General features: G+C 41.3%; 1 protein-coding gene across 1 annotated transcript in view; it reads right to left on the reverse strand.

Annotated features, from left to right (window-relative positions):
- PTP4A2 (protein tyrosine phosphatase 4A2) overlaps positions 1–14,683 on the reverse strand; it is a 76,965-nt gene that overhangs the window by 37,601 nt on the left and 24,681 nt on the right. The window contains exon 2 of the mRNA XM_053707237.1: positions 5,085–5,782. Within this exon, the coding sequence (XP_053563212.1) occupies positions 5,085–5,180 (96 nt within the window). The 5' untranslated portion in view covers positions 5,181–5,782. The remainder of the gene's footprint in view (positions 1–5,084; positions 5,783–14,683) is intronic.

The raw sequence follows: 14,683 nt of genomic DNA on the forward strand, positions 1-14,683 counted from the left end.
ATTTGACTGCTCACTTCAAACAGCATTTTGCTCTGGATGCACTTGGGTAAGGAAAACTTACAGTGTAGCCAGAGCACAGCTCTGTTTGAAGAGAACTGTCTAATGTGGAGCAGCACTACAAAGTTCAAGCTGTTTCTGCATGTGTCCTGTTCTTTCTGCAGACATGCAGCATTTTCTGTGATGACATCTCACATCACTGTAGGTTCTGCCTTGGGGCAAACAGCATAGGCGTACACCTGCAATATGTCAAGAGCTGCAACAGGTTGTAAACTGCAAACAGCTATCCTGTACAAGCTGTTGGATCAAGCCCAAAAGGACAAATCCAGAGGCCTAAAAACGGAAGGCCAAACCGCTCAAATGCAGTAAAGGGGTGCTAAGCCCTCCATGTTTCCACCACCTGGGGGAGCTCTAGGTTCTGATGGAATCAGATGTCCAGTAGAGTGACAGCGGAACACTCACCTGCCCGGTCATCTATAACTGAAGGCTGTAAGGACTGAAACAATCTCAGGGACAGTTACATCTGCAGGGAACTGTAAAGGCCGGGGACAATAGGGCACAAGCACATTTTCAAATAAACGTCTGGACTCTGCAGATGAACAATCTCAAACATTATGTGGAAGCGAAAACGTGCCGCGACCTCCTGGGGGGGGGGGGGGGGGAAAACGCCACCGCGCATGGGAGGAATCAAACTGGGTTACCCGCATGTGTAGAAGTATGATTTGGTAGGGAACTCGCCTCTCGGAGGAGAGGGCCCCCAGAGGTGTATGGCTCAGCAGTCCCTTGATTCCCCAAGCCCGAGGAACAAGGCACTCGTATGGCATACGGAACAAAAACTGGTTGACGTGTTAACGAGGCCAATCGGGATTCGTCACCGGACACAGAATCTGAAATCAAAATAGTCTCAGCATCAGAATCCTCCATAACTAGATAGAGGATATATTAACTATGGACTGAAGTAGTAAAAACAAAAAAACACGGCACCTGACACCACCAATGGCTGGGGCACTCACAACCTCCTATGACCAGACCCCTGCGGACTAGAAATTCTCCTTCGCCACACGGTCGGGAATACGGAAGTGGAAAACGGAAAGTAACCACGCCCGACACAAGGTGAACCATACAGTCCAAAAAAGCACGCCCAACCAAAAGGCTGCGTCACTTCCAAAAGGCCTCAATGTTCCAAACCATGAGCCCATACACATCAGCAGGTCGAATTGCATAACATACATGATTATAAACCCCCCTGTTCAATAACCCCCCTCAAGAGATATTAACCCTCGATTTCAAGATAATAAAAGACTCAGTGAGACTCTTATGATAAGTTAGACCCACAAGGTGGTAGCCTCTCAGGAAACCTTTTACATTACAGTGCATTTATGAATAAAGTAAAAGGAAACGATCTTACCGGAATCTACGCCGTGGAACAGGAACACGGCCTTTCAAGTGTGACGGATAGTAGCATCGCCTCCGCCATGAACTTAAGAAAGCAGGCAGCGAATTTAGACAATGCCAATTGCTTGAGAAGCTGTTAATCTGAGTCGGGATGGTTTGCAGAAAGACTCTCCCTGCATCTCCGGACTCTAACTTTCATCCAAGCCCTCACAGAGAGACTGAGGACTAATTAAAACTCTTGTCCCATGCCGAAGAGTACTACCCTCCATAAGAGAGGAACACAAAAATGAAAAAGTATGGACACTTATCTGCCAACCTCCTGGGACAAAAGGAAAGAATGACTGGGGGATGAGGGGAGTATTTAAGCCTTTGGCTGGGGTGTCTTTGCCTCCTCCTGGTGGCCAGGTTCTTATTTCCCAAAAGTAATGAATGCAGTTGTGGACGCTTTCCATTTAAGAAAAAAAATTGGTCTGAAAGTTCCCTCTTTTTAATGAACCACGAACAGATTGGAGTAAAATCCCAGACCTTGTTCCTGCATTGAAACAGAAACTATTACTACCAAGTCGGAAAGGTCCCAGACACAATGTAAGAATGCCTCTCTTTATCTGGTCTACAGATATTGCGAGCAGAAACCTGCCCCTGGGAGGAAATGTCTTGAACTCTAGTTTGTATCCCTGGGACACGATGTCAACCGCCCAGGGATCCGGAACATCCCGAGCCCAGGCCTGAGTGAAGGAATGTCTGCCCCCAAAAGATCTGGTCCCGGATGGGGGGGGGGCAGACACTTCATGCTGATGAGTCATTAACAGGCTTTTTAGATTGCTTCCCCTTATTCCAAGACTGGTTGGACCTCCAGGAAGGCTTGGACTGTTCCCGCTTGGTAGAAGGAGAGGAAGGCTTACCTTTGAAGTTTCGAAAGGAACGAAAACTACTACGACGTCCTTTCTGCTTATTCCTCTTATCCTGAGGGAGGAAATGACCCTTTCCTCCCGTAATGTCTGAAATAATTTCAGCCAAACCCGGCCCAAACAAGGACTAACCCTTGTAGGGAATCGCCAAAAGCATAGACACATCCGCACACCAGGACTTCAACCGAAAAGCTCTGCGGACCAGTAAGGCAAAACCAGAAATCTTTTCTCACAGCTTAATAACTTGTAGGGAAGCATCCGTAGTAAAGGAAATGGCCAACTTAACTGGATCTCTTCAAGGGGAGTTTCTGTCTGAATAGAATCAGACAAAGCATCAAACCAGTATGCCGCCGCACTGGTGACTAACAATACACACCGCAGGTTGCCATTGTAAACCCTGGTGTACATGCATCTTTTGAAGTAACCCTTCCTACTTATCCATAGGATCCTTACAGGAACAGCTATCCTCTATAGGAATAGTGGTTATCTTATCCATAGTGGAAATTGCCCCTTCCCCTTCCACCTTGGGGACCGTCTGCCAAGACTCCATGATAGAGTCAGCTATTGGAAACATTTTCTTAAAAATTGGGGATGGAGAAAAAGGGATACCAGGTCTCTCCCATTCCCGAGCAATAATCTCTGTAGCCCGGTCTGGTACAGGGAAAACCCTCAACCATGGAAGGTACATCAAAGACTTGTTTACTATCGTAGTCAATCCTAAGAAGTCTAGTAAGCTAGTGTCAGAGTCTTCAAGGGTAGCCAAAACCTCCTTAAGTAACAAACAGAGGTGTCCCAGATTAAATCTGAATGAAACTTCAGCATAAGAAGGAATTACACTGAGATTTCATCCTCAGATGCTACCAAAGTATCTTCCTCCTCAGACTTCTGGGAAGGAACATTCGGAATAGCCACGACTGTCAGAAACCTTACATTTCCTCTTGCGCTTTCCCTGCAGCATGGGGGAAAGCAGACAGTGCATCAGTCACCGCAGAAGATATGTGGGTAGCAATGTCTTGCAACATAACTCCAACCGGAGTGTGAGAGGAAAAGCAGAGCACTGCATGTGTGGACGATAAAGTTTGGGACACTTGAGGAGAAAGCTGCAGCATATCTTGAACATTTTCAGGAGATCGTTGAACAGAAAGGGATTGGCGGTTCCACATTAGCATCAAAACACAAAGAACAAGTAACATTTTGAAGGGCCTCTTGGTCCATCTTTACCCAATAATTGAACAAATGAAAAATAAAACACATATTTATCTTTTAGATTATGTCACAAAAAAAACATTCCTGTCCCTTTAAATTTTTAACAACTTTTTATTTCTCATGCAAAAAAAGTTGGTCTTAGAGCCCCCAGACAGCCTCTACTAGCCCTGCTGAGGTGCCTACCTGTCCTGCTGACCGCTGGAGGCAATAGAGAGAAAATCAGGACTCAACCCAGAGCTGCTCCACTCGGTATCCGGAATTAACACTGAAAAGCGGATCTGCAACTTAGTACGTCACCTTTCCAGCACTCCGGAAGTGAGAAATGAAAATAAAAAAGCGTGCCAAACTATTTGCCGCTTCAGAACAGAGCCGCCCATTGTGGGAGTATCAACCTGTACCTCCGGGCCAGCATGAATCCTCACTCTGAAGGTAAAGCCGCAGAGTGTAAGTAAAACACAACCACCCTGACCGGAATAAAAAACGAACTGAGCTTATGGTCCCTAAACACCTCTGCCTAGAAAAATAAAATTAGCACTTACCTCGATGTAATCTGCCTGGCAGCAGGGCAGCTCACTAGGTTTGAGAGGCATGCTTCCTCACATGGACCTGTGGAAAAAGAAAAAAGACTGAGTAATCTTACTCAGGCTTTCAAGTTAGGACAGCAATAACTATTTTGGAGGCGCAGTGAGGATTATACCCCACAAGTTCCCAATTGCTTACAAGCCACCACTGCTCTACTGAAGAGACTGACATGGGCTACGGCTAAACCCCAGGAAAAAGCAGAAGAAACTTGCACTGCTGAAAAATAATAAAATCTTGATTGAAGAATCCTCTTCCAGACACCTAACCTTTAACACCTCCTTGCTTTTAATGTAGGCAAAGAGAATAACTGGGGTTGGAGGAATATTCAACAGCTTTGCCTCCTCCTGCTGGCCAGGAGTGATATTCCCAATAGTAATTGGAAATGATCCGTGGACTCACTATGTCATTAGAAAGAAACAGATTAACATTGACTAGAATAGTACAGAATATAGACACTTCTGCTGCTTTTTAAAAGAAATACAGATTCCAGCAAAGCTATAACATATGTGATAGGCCTAGCGCAGTTATTAACACACAAACGTTTACAGCAAAAAAAAAAAAAAAATTGCAAAGACATAAAACCCCAAAACTATTTTTTGCGATTCAGGCAGAGCATAAAACAAAAAAAAGCTTTCAATTTACTTCTGTTTGCAAATTTGCTTTGTTCCCATGGTATTCTTTGTTGAATAGATACCTAGGTAGGTGTCTGGAGCACTACATGTAGGAAATTGAGCTGTCCTCTAGTGCTCTTGCTAATGGACAACATACTTGCAAAACTGCTGCCATATATGCTCAAGACACGTGCATGCTTATGACCCTGCTTTTCAACAAAAGATACAGAGAGCACAAAGAAAATCTGATTGTTAGAAATCATTCACTATTTGAATCATGAACATTTTTTTTTGGGGGGGGGGGGGGTTTACAGCCCTTTAAGTAGGGCAGGTGCGTGTACAGACTCATAATCTGATCTATAAAGATTTTCAAACTGCAACTTACCTCTGTAAACTTGTTGAGCGTGGCATTGGTCGGATTGTGAGTGATCAGAAAACGCATACAATCATAGGATATTTCCACTGGAGCTGGACGGTTCATTTTGAAATTTAAATTTTTTTTTAAAAAAAGTAAGTTTATTTCTTTTAAAAACAAAAAAAAAAGTTTAAAAAAAAAAAATTCACAACAGAATTCTTTAAAATTTATATAAAGAAAAAGAATATAAGTATTTGTGGGACGTTGTCCCAAGTGCGTACTGAAGACTTAGCTGGACTTGTGTGGGATGCAGCAAGGCATCCAATGAAAAACTTTTTTACATTACTTCTGAGAAGGGAAAGATTTGCTAGTTTAAAAAAAAAAATGGCAGCAGGTTTTTATTCAAGTGAGGCACTCATTAGGAAGGAGAAAAGTTATTGCAGAGTCGATGTACTTCAACCCTCCCTATATAAAAATCTTTTCACAAAAGAAAAAATAAAATAGTCAAAAATAGGAGGCTGTGGAAAAGGAAAATAAATAAAAACTCCCATAAGCGTCACTGCAGATGGATAGGAGGAGGAGACAACTATGTAAAGCGGCTGGGCGCAGGTTGGCACCAAGAGGCCTTCAGCTCACTTGTCTGCACAGTCGTTGTGCTGAGCCTGGCAGTACTCTGTCCTTACGCGCAGAATCGCCATAAATGGGCAACGTATATTCCAAAAGGAAACCTGCAAGAAAATACATAACGAATTACACTTCAAGGGATTTTTTTTTTTTTTTAAATAACACAAAACTAATCTAGTGTAAAGATGCAAACAGAATATTGATATACACACACACAAATCTAGACAATATTTATTTTTAATAAAAAATTAACTCACAATGTCTATGTGTTTTCATGTTTTAAATAAATCTACAATATCATTTACATTTTAGAACTACCACCACCTTCCTAATGGTGCTATGTATACAAAATTATTAAATGATATAAAACTACCTCTAGGTTGCATGTATAAGCTGCATTATGACAAATATTGCCAAATGACATGTTTACACTTTCACATACCCACTCTAAGCTTTTCCATTTTACAGATGCAAATATTGCAAAATCCTAACCTTTGCCAAATCCGAAGTAGTATAGATAAAGGGTTTTTGTGCATGCACATACAATAGCTTGAGAATTTTATACTTGGTGGGGGGGGGGAGAGAAACACCTCTAAAAAAAATCTAATTGCAGAAAGTGAGAAAAAGTTCTGCCTCTGGGCGAGTAAATCTGTTTCAACTGATCAATACCTGTCCAACAAACAGAGAGCCAGAGTCCAGACCTTGTGGTCCCTGATCTGATTGGTATGTTCTTGTGATACATGTAACCAAGTATAAAGCATAACCTGCTTATACAATTGAAAATGCTGCACATAGGGAGTGTTTGTTTTGACCAATGGGAAGGCCACCCTTCCTTTTTAAACACAGGTTGATGATCACTCACTATGCTATGACTACGGCGGGAGAAGCCGAAACGCGTCAGCAGTAGTGACCACCAACCTGTGCTGCAGCCTCTGTGACAGTAAACAGAAGTGTTGTTGTACAAAGTTTTATCCTAATAAATTTGGATGTTTGATGAAAATTGAAAAGGACCGGAACTCCTTTTCTTCTATTCTCAAGTTTGCCTTAAACCAGCTAGGAGCTCCGGTGAGAATACACCTTACCTGCACCCAATCGGAATACCACAGACGAGCATAGGAGTAGCGAGCAGCGACAGGGGCGCTACGTCACACGCCCGGCTGAGCTCAGACGCACGCACATGGACACGACCGCAGACGGCGGGTAGCTTGAGGAGGGGAGAGAGCGGCGGAGCCGGACAGCTGCAGGAAGCAGCCAGGTTACATCTCCCCCAGGACGAGCACCAGAGACCAGCGGAAAGTGAGTCCCATATATACACCTATGTTGCAATGTGTTAGCGTGTTTTAAGTGAACTCTCCACAGCTCAAGCAAGGTACAGAGGGGTGCTTAGCAGCCATTTACGGAAGGGAGTACTGACTTGGTTTCCATGGTTAACGATATCTTTTCATCTAGGACCCTACTAAGTAGATCATTAATCTGCTGCCAGATATTTTGAATATGGACACAGTCCCACCACATGTGTTTATAAGAGCCCCGTTCTCCACATCCTCTATAGCATAATCTAGATTTGTTAAGAGAATAGTGTGAGGTACCACCTAAATGTTTTTATTGTATTTTCTCTAAGGTCTGCGCTAATTAGGCCTCTACAAGAGTCAAAGTATATCTGGTCCATTTCACTTTTAGGGAGTTGATCTATACCCTCATCTTCCCATTTTAATGCTATCGATGACTTATGAGTTTGTTGTATGTCCTGAAGAGCTATATATAAATTTAGAAATAAGTTGTTTTTCCCCTGTTCGGATTTAGGCACATTCTTTCTAACACTGTAGGTGTTTCCCTCGTAATATGTCATATTTATTAAGGGCTGAAGAGATTTGAAGGTACAGAAACCAGTATAGCTTGTGTGGGTGAATTTTATCTTGTAGGTGATTAAATGAGAGCATCTGCGAGTGTGTGAGAAAGTCTGCGACCCTATACAACCCCTTACTGGCCCACTTACTGACCAGTCTGTTTCCTTTGTAACAAAGTCTGATCGGTTTGATCCATGTCCCCGGAGGGAGTAGTATCGGGTTCTTGGATATCTGTTTCCAAAGCGAAATTGTATCCAACGTTGAAGATAGTCTAAGGTCGGTTTGACCTGCAGCTTTCCTCGAGACCCATAAGGAATCATCTGCATTATCTAATCCCATAGTGTCCGTCTCAATTTTCGTCCAAATAACGTTGTGTAGCGGTTTATGTAAGAGCGAGGCTTGGGCTACCCTAGCTGCTAAAAAATAGTCTTGTAAATTCGGTACTCCAACTCCTCCCAGTCTTCGGTGTCTAGTCAGTATGTGTGAAGCTATTCTAGCTTTCCCCTCACCTCTCAAAAAAGAGATGAGGTCTGATTGTAATTTTTGGAGGTCTAGGGGAGGGATTTTATTCGGGAGAGCTCTAAAGAGGTACAATATCCTCGGGAGTATATTCATTTTTATGGATGATAGGCGACCATACCACGAAAGTTCCCTTTTTCAGGATCTTAAATTTAGTCTGATGGAGCTATATAGGAGGGATATAAAATTCAATTTATATAAACATAGGATTCAGAGAGTTTGATTCCCAAGTAGGTGAGGGAGTTCTCCACCCACTTTATATCAAAGTTCAGAGGAGATATTTAAAGGAACAGTCTACAACATTTTTATTGTTTGAAAAGATAGATAATCCCTTTTAGGGCTGCAACCAACGATTATTTCCATAATCGATTAATCAGACTTATTTTTTCGATTAATCCGATTTAAAAAAAAATCCTATATTTAAAATAAACATAATTTATGCTTAACAGATAAATTCCTTTCTTTCCTGGCAGGGAGAGTCCACGACTTCATTCCTTACTGTTGGGAAATACAACACCTGGCCACCAGGAGGAGGCAAAGACAACCCAGCCAAAGGATTAAATATCCCTACCACTTCCCCTATCATCCCCCCAGTCATTTGGCCAAGGGAACAAGGAAAAAAGGTAGGAGAAACAGGTTATAACGGTGCCAGAAGAAAAACCAAGAATAACTTATGGGCAGGATAATGGACTCTCCCTCCCTTATGGAAAGAAAACATTTTATCAGATAAATTCCTTTCTTTCCTGACAGGTAGAGTCCACAACTTCATTCCTTACTGTTGGGAAAATACCCAAGCTCCAGAGGGCACTGAAGCAATAACAGGAGGGGAAAAAAAAAAAAGACCCTAATCTGAGGGCATCACAGCCTGCAAAACCTCTCCCCCGAAAGCTGCTTGAAACACATAAAATTTGTAAAATGTAAGGAGGACCAGGTAGCTGCCTTACAAATCTGATCCATTGAGGCTTCGTTCTTAAAAGTACAGTACAACAAAAGGGTATCTCCCCACTAGGGTGATGCGTGATATAATATATGCAGTATACAAACTGCTGGTCAGTCCTTGTTACTTGAAGGAGCGTGGGCTATGTGAGCACTATGAGCAGGTAAAGCTAATACTGCAGAAATTAACCTTGCTTACCCTCTACGGCTCACAGTTCAAGGCGTACCTAAGATGCGGTCAGGGCTTACTCAGGTTCAAATGCTGAAGGGATCCCAAAAGCTCTGAATGCCTTCGCTTGGCTCCGAACAGCTCCGCTTTCTTCTCCTGTAGGAACGCTTAGCTCCAGCGCACGGCAGGCTCTGACATGTCCCTCGGAGTAAACAAGGGAGTGTCAATGGGTCAGTCTTCCTTTCTTCGATTGGATAGCCGAAACACTCCTCCGTAACACCAAGTGGTGTGTAAGTATCCAGGCCGTAGTGATTGGTCTCAGTGGAACAGCTCCAAACGTCTTAGGAGCTTTGGGTGAATGGAATAGTTCTGAACTCCCACCGGCTGTGCTGCACTGCAATAGGTCAGTGAATACAAAGCACAAAGAAAGGAGCACCAGCCGGGAGTGGTAAAACAAGCGAACTTTATTAATACAAATTAAAATGCCTGGGGCACAGACTACATACAAGTCGACAAATGTAAAGTCAGCAAATAAAGCTACAGCTGATGCATTTCGGCAAATGTCGTATTCGTAGCTGTTTGCTCTGTATAACAGCCTATTTAAAACCAAAGGCGGCTTCCCATTGGACTAAATCATTAGTGCTATTATTGGTATCACATGAGTTTGACAACATTGTGTCTTAAGGAAACAGTAAACACACAAACCCGGTTACATCCTGTCACAAATAGTATTATGAAACTTAACCTATTTGTTACTACTAAGATAGCCCTAACTGCAATACGCCAATTATTAGTGTATCATGTATATTTCTCTCATATATAATAACAAACTATGGAGATAGTAACTTGCTCCTAAATACCATAAGGAAGTTAGACTGTTGAGCCATATATTAAGGCATGGACATGGGTAATTCTTAAAGAGACAGTCATAGTATATTTGTAGTCTACAATAGAACCAAAGTGTAAACAGACACATGGTCGCCCGGAGAGTACCCAATTTCATAAGGATTGCGGTTGGAGTGAATAGCATGGGGCTCTATGTCCTTTACCATATAAGTGCTTGTTACAGCAGTTTACTTTGCATAGACATATATACTATAGTAAACCTTGGCTTGGAGGTTCATTGGTCCCCATTCAAGGGGATTCAAAATCTATGTGGAATGTAAAGATGTATATTATCGGGGGGGGGGGGCAGTTCTGTACCATGCAGAAACTATTACAGGACCGTTGAAAGGACCATATATACACTAAATGATCACAATAGTCTCATTGCATATCAAGCCTTAAGGGCCTTAAGTTCCAACAATGCTGCCAATTTTTTTTATCACTGAGATCCTAGCCAACAATAGCTCAGAGGAAACTACATTCCCCTCCAGGATGTGGTTAAAGATTTTCACTAGTTGCGGGACTAAGATGTCCTTTCAGGGTTTCGTAAAATATTCCTGGGAAGCCGCCTGGGCCTGGAGCTTTAGCTACTCTAGTATTTTTGATTGCTGGTAAAACCTCTTGTAATGTTACAGGGCCATTTAATTTTTCTGTTGCTTCCTCGTCAAGGGAGGGTAAGTGGCAATTTGTCAGAAAACTACTTATTTCCTCTAGATGTTTGTTTGATTTTCTGGCTTAGGCAGGTCATATAACTTGATAAAATTTAGCAAATTAATTTGCTATTTCCTAGGGTTGTTATTGTCCCCTCGGGTGTCTGGATTTGAGATATCGTGGTAGTTTGTTATGTTTTTTAATTTATTCGCCAGCATTTTATCCGGTTTATTTGTGAATATAAAGTAGTGTGCATCCAATATCTTAAGTGACCTATAGACCTTATCAAGAAGGTCTTCTAACTCACTTTTTTTTTTATCCAGCTAAGCAGAGAAGCCGATTGGTTCCTCATACTCTGCTGGGACAGATCTAACTAACTTAAGTTGATTCAATTTTACTGTCTGCCGCTTCTTTCGTTTGCTTGTTTCTCCTATTAAAATTCCTCTCGTGAAGGCCTTCAGCGCTCCCCATTCAAAGAGTGGGCTAGAGGAAGTATTTTCATTATGCCTAGTAAAGTATTGGAGAAGTTCTTTCAGAGATTCTAGGAACAATGGGTCCCTCAGTAGGGTTGAGTTTAGGTTCCAGGACTTTAGTCTATTGGGGTCAAGTATGCCTGAGAGTTTAGTTGTGACTATTGCATGGTCAGACCATGAGATATCAATTTGTGCTTCAGAAAGAAGTGGTTGCATTATTTGACTAATATATAATCTAATCTTGAGAAAGAGCCATGTGGCGAAGAATAAAAATGTGTAGTCTTTCGCCCCTATGTAGAATCTTCCTTTGCGGCTCCCCCCCCCCCCAGACCCACTGGATCTGTCCCACCTGTTGTCCACCACTAAGTTAAAATCTGCTCCCATTATTAACCTCTCTTCCACTGTGTAATTAATTTGCTGATCTTAGCTAAAAATGTGTGCTGTGCCTCATTGGGTGCATATATATTTCCTATAAATGACTGGTGTGACATGTAAGTTTTTCCAAATTTTTAACCGGCAGCAGAACACATTTTTATAATCAAGCAAAAAAAAAAAAAAAAAAAAAAACCCCACACAAACAGTTTCAAAAGAGGTAAAGGTAAGTGACCTACAATGAGGTAGACTATCACTGTTAACATTCTGCTATTCACTCTCTCAGAAACTTTGCATTCAAATGCAAAAATGACAACATGCTCCTGGCTGAGACTGGCTCTCTTTTTGCAAGCTATTTTGCCTCCGGCAGAGAAGAGGCGCTCAGATGGTGCCTGAGATACATAATTAGGGATTTGCCAATATCACCAAGGTGGGTTAGTTATCTTTGTTAGCTCCACCAATGTTTGTTAAAATAAGAAACATACTTAGGAGGTTTAATTTGGTACATATTACAATTAAAAAAATAGTCATTAGCGCTTTTGACTGTTTTTTTTTTATATCAATATTAGGACAAGCCTTACACATTTATCTAATACAGTATTAGGGCTGCAACCAACGATTATTTTCATAATCGATTAATCGGCCGATTATTTTTTCGACTAATCTGATAGACAAAAAAATGTTTTCCCTATATTTAAAATCAAAGCTATTTTGCCTGCAGCAGAGAAGAAGAGCTCAGATGGTGTTGAGGTCCTTGAGATGCACAAGTAGGGTTTTGCCAATTTTACCAATGTGGGATATTTATTTTTGTTAACTTGCCACCAATCCCCAGTTAGCAAAAACATTATATGGAGTCAGTCCAGACTGTGTTGGAATATGCAAGCTTATAAGCACAGCAAAAGCTGTAGCAAAGTTGGATGTAAGAGGTAATGTAAAGCAGTTCATGCATATATATCTCAACATGCTATGTCGCAATTTATAGCAACAAGAAGGCTTCAGTCTGGTGTCTGACGTCACAACAGGCCTGTCGTGACGTCAGACTGAAGCCCATGCAATTGGGCTTATTTGAAACTACCTGTGGGAGTACTGTATTCTTTGTGCCTTATCCTTTCATCACCATGTTGTTGTATTTCCAGACAAGTGTGCATTACATCAGCGGGACTGTTGCCAAGTAATCCCCTATTCCAGACGGATTGGGTGAGATCGCTCACTGAGCGTAATTGAAGTGCATTTCCCCGTGTTCTACTGGCAGACTTCGGTCCTGGAGTGCCGGTGCCGTCTCATCCTTTTAACACTCACGTTAAAGGCAAATGCACAACTACATACATACACTGCTTTAAATTACCGCTTGCATCCAACTTTGCTACAGCTTTTGCTGCGCTTATAAGCTTACATATTTCAACAGTCTGGACTGACTCCATATAATTTTTTTTGCTAACTGGGGATGCCCAGGAGATCTTTTGTTTTATGTATCTATGTCTGATTACGTATTAGATTTAGGGATTTTCTTTGTTACTCTTTCATTAAATTGTGTGTGTACATACATACATTCTGCCAGCTGGGTGGGGCAATGTAATACTTTATAAAATGAAAACATTTTCTGCTATCCAGAACACAAATTATTGCATTATTTAACGATAATCTGTGCAATAAGTATTGAAAGAAAAAAGCCAATTCTAGTTTAAAAAGGGACAGTCTATACCAGAATTGTTATTTAAAAAAAAAAAGAAAGCTAACACCTTTACCACCCATTCCCCAGCTTTTCACAACCAACATTGTTATATTAATATTCTTTATAACATTAAAACCACTAAAATTTCTGCCTGTTTCTAAGCCACTACAGACAGCCTCTAATCACATGCTTTTTTTTATTTTTTTTTATTAGCTTCTCACAACAGGGGGGTGCTAGTTCATGTTGGTCATATGAATAAAACCAGAAGCAAGTGATAAAGTTTAGTTTCCTTGCCTAAGCTATAAGTCCCATTGTTGGATGCTGGAAAGAACTGCAGGGTCACAACTAAGTAAGTCCCTATGATTTAAAACTACCATATGCTGCTTGCAAGTAATAACATGGTATGTAATCTAAAAGTAAAAAAGGTAAGGGGGATCCATACAGCTGCTGCTCAAGGGCTTACATTTAACCTTTCAGTGCTTGATGTAAAGTGTGACAAAGCAGAAATCCATGTCCCTTTAAAACATATTTGAAGAAAAATTTATCATAAATCATGTACATTTTTCATAAAAACAAAACATTTTGCTTGGAGAAAAAAATAAAAAAAAAATAAGACAAGCCGTTTGATTCTATTTCCTCCTATACATGTAGGCTATATCCGCATCCATATACAGAGCAGGTATGGGGAACAAGCATTGCCCTGTTCATATGAGTGGATAGCATACAACAGATGCTTTCTACTCATGTAGAAGAGAACACATTGAACTCACTAAGTAAGCTTAGCCAACCACTAACCGGCATGCACAGTATAAGGGAGATCACAATGTTACTAATTTTTATCTTTAGAAGCAAGTATGAGTAATACATCACAATTATGGAAAGGGGATAGAAAAGGTTTTATTTTTAAACAATAAAAATGTTGTAACACTGCAGAATAATTTAATCTAGTTGTCACTTCTGCATTCCTTTAAAACAGTCAACTGTACACAACAGTTATATAAAGAATGAAGTGAGGAGTTAAAACAGGCTATTAAGAGTGCAATAGAGAGATTTGCGGTTGTAAATTCCTACAAATCTTTCAGACAAGCTTTATCTGCAAGAATTATCTTGGCAGTTGGACATGTGGTGTGTAATTTGGCTGTTCCAATAAAAGACAAACCTAGATCATTCTGTGCCTTTCTGAGGGGACAGTTTCATTCCTTGGCATATGCAGTCTGTACCTGAATAATCAGGTTTCCTTGAATTCTATCAAAGACATGTGAGTAAAGCTAGGCTAAGCATTCCTGGCAGAGGAATATGTAAGACGCCTGCCCCCAATACACACCTCACTGACCACTCCCAAAACATGCAGCTAGACAGGGGCCATTTGCTTGTTTGCCCAGTACAGGCAGCAACAGCTGAAGTTTTAATGGTGTTACAAACTGCACATACTTTGTGAAAGGGGCAGAAAATGTGTTTTTATTCAACTGGGTTGAATAGCC

The sequence above is a fragment of the Bombina bombina genome, chromosome 3 (assembly GCF_027579735.1).
Source record: "Bombina bombina isolate aBomBom1 chromosome 3, aBomBom1.pri, whole genome shotgun sequence".
Lineage (NCBI taxonomy): Eukaryota > Metazoa > Chordata > Amphibia > Anura > Bombinatoridae > Bombina > Bombina bombina.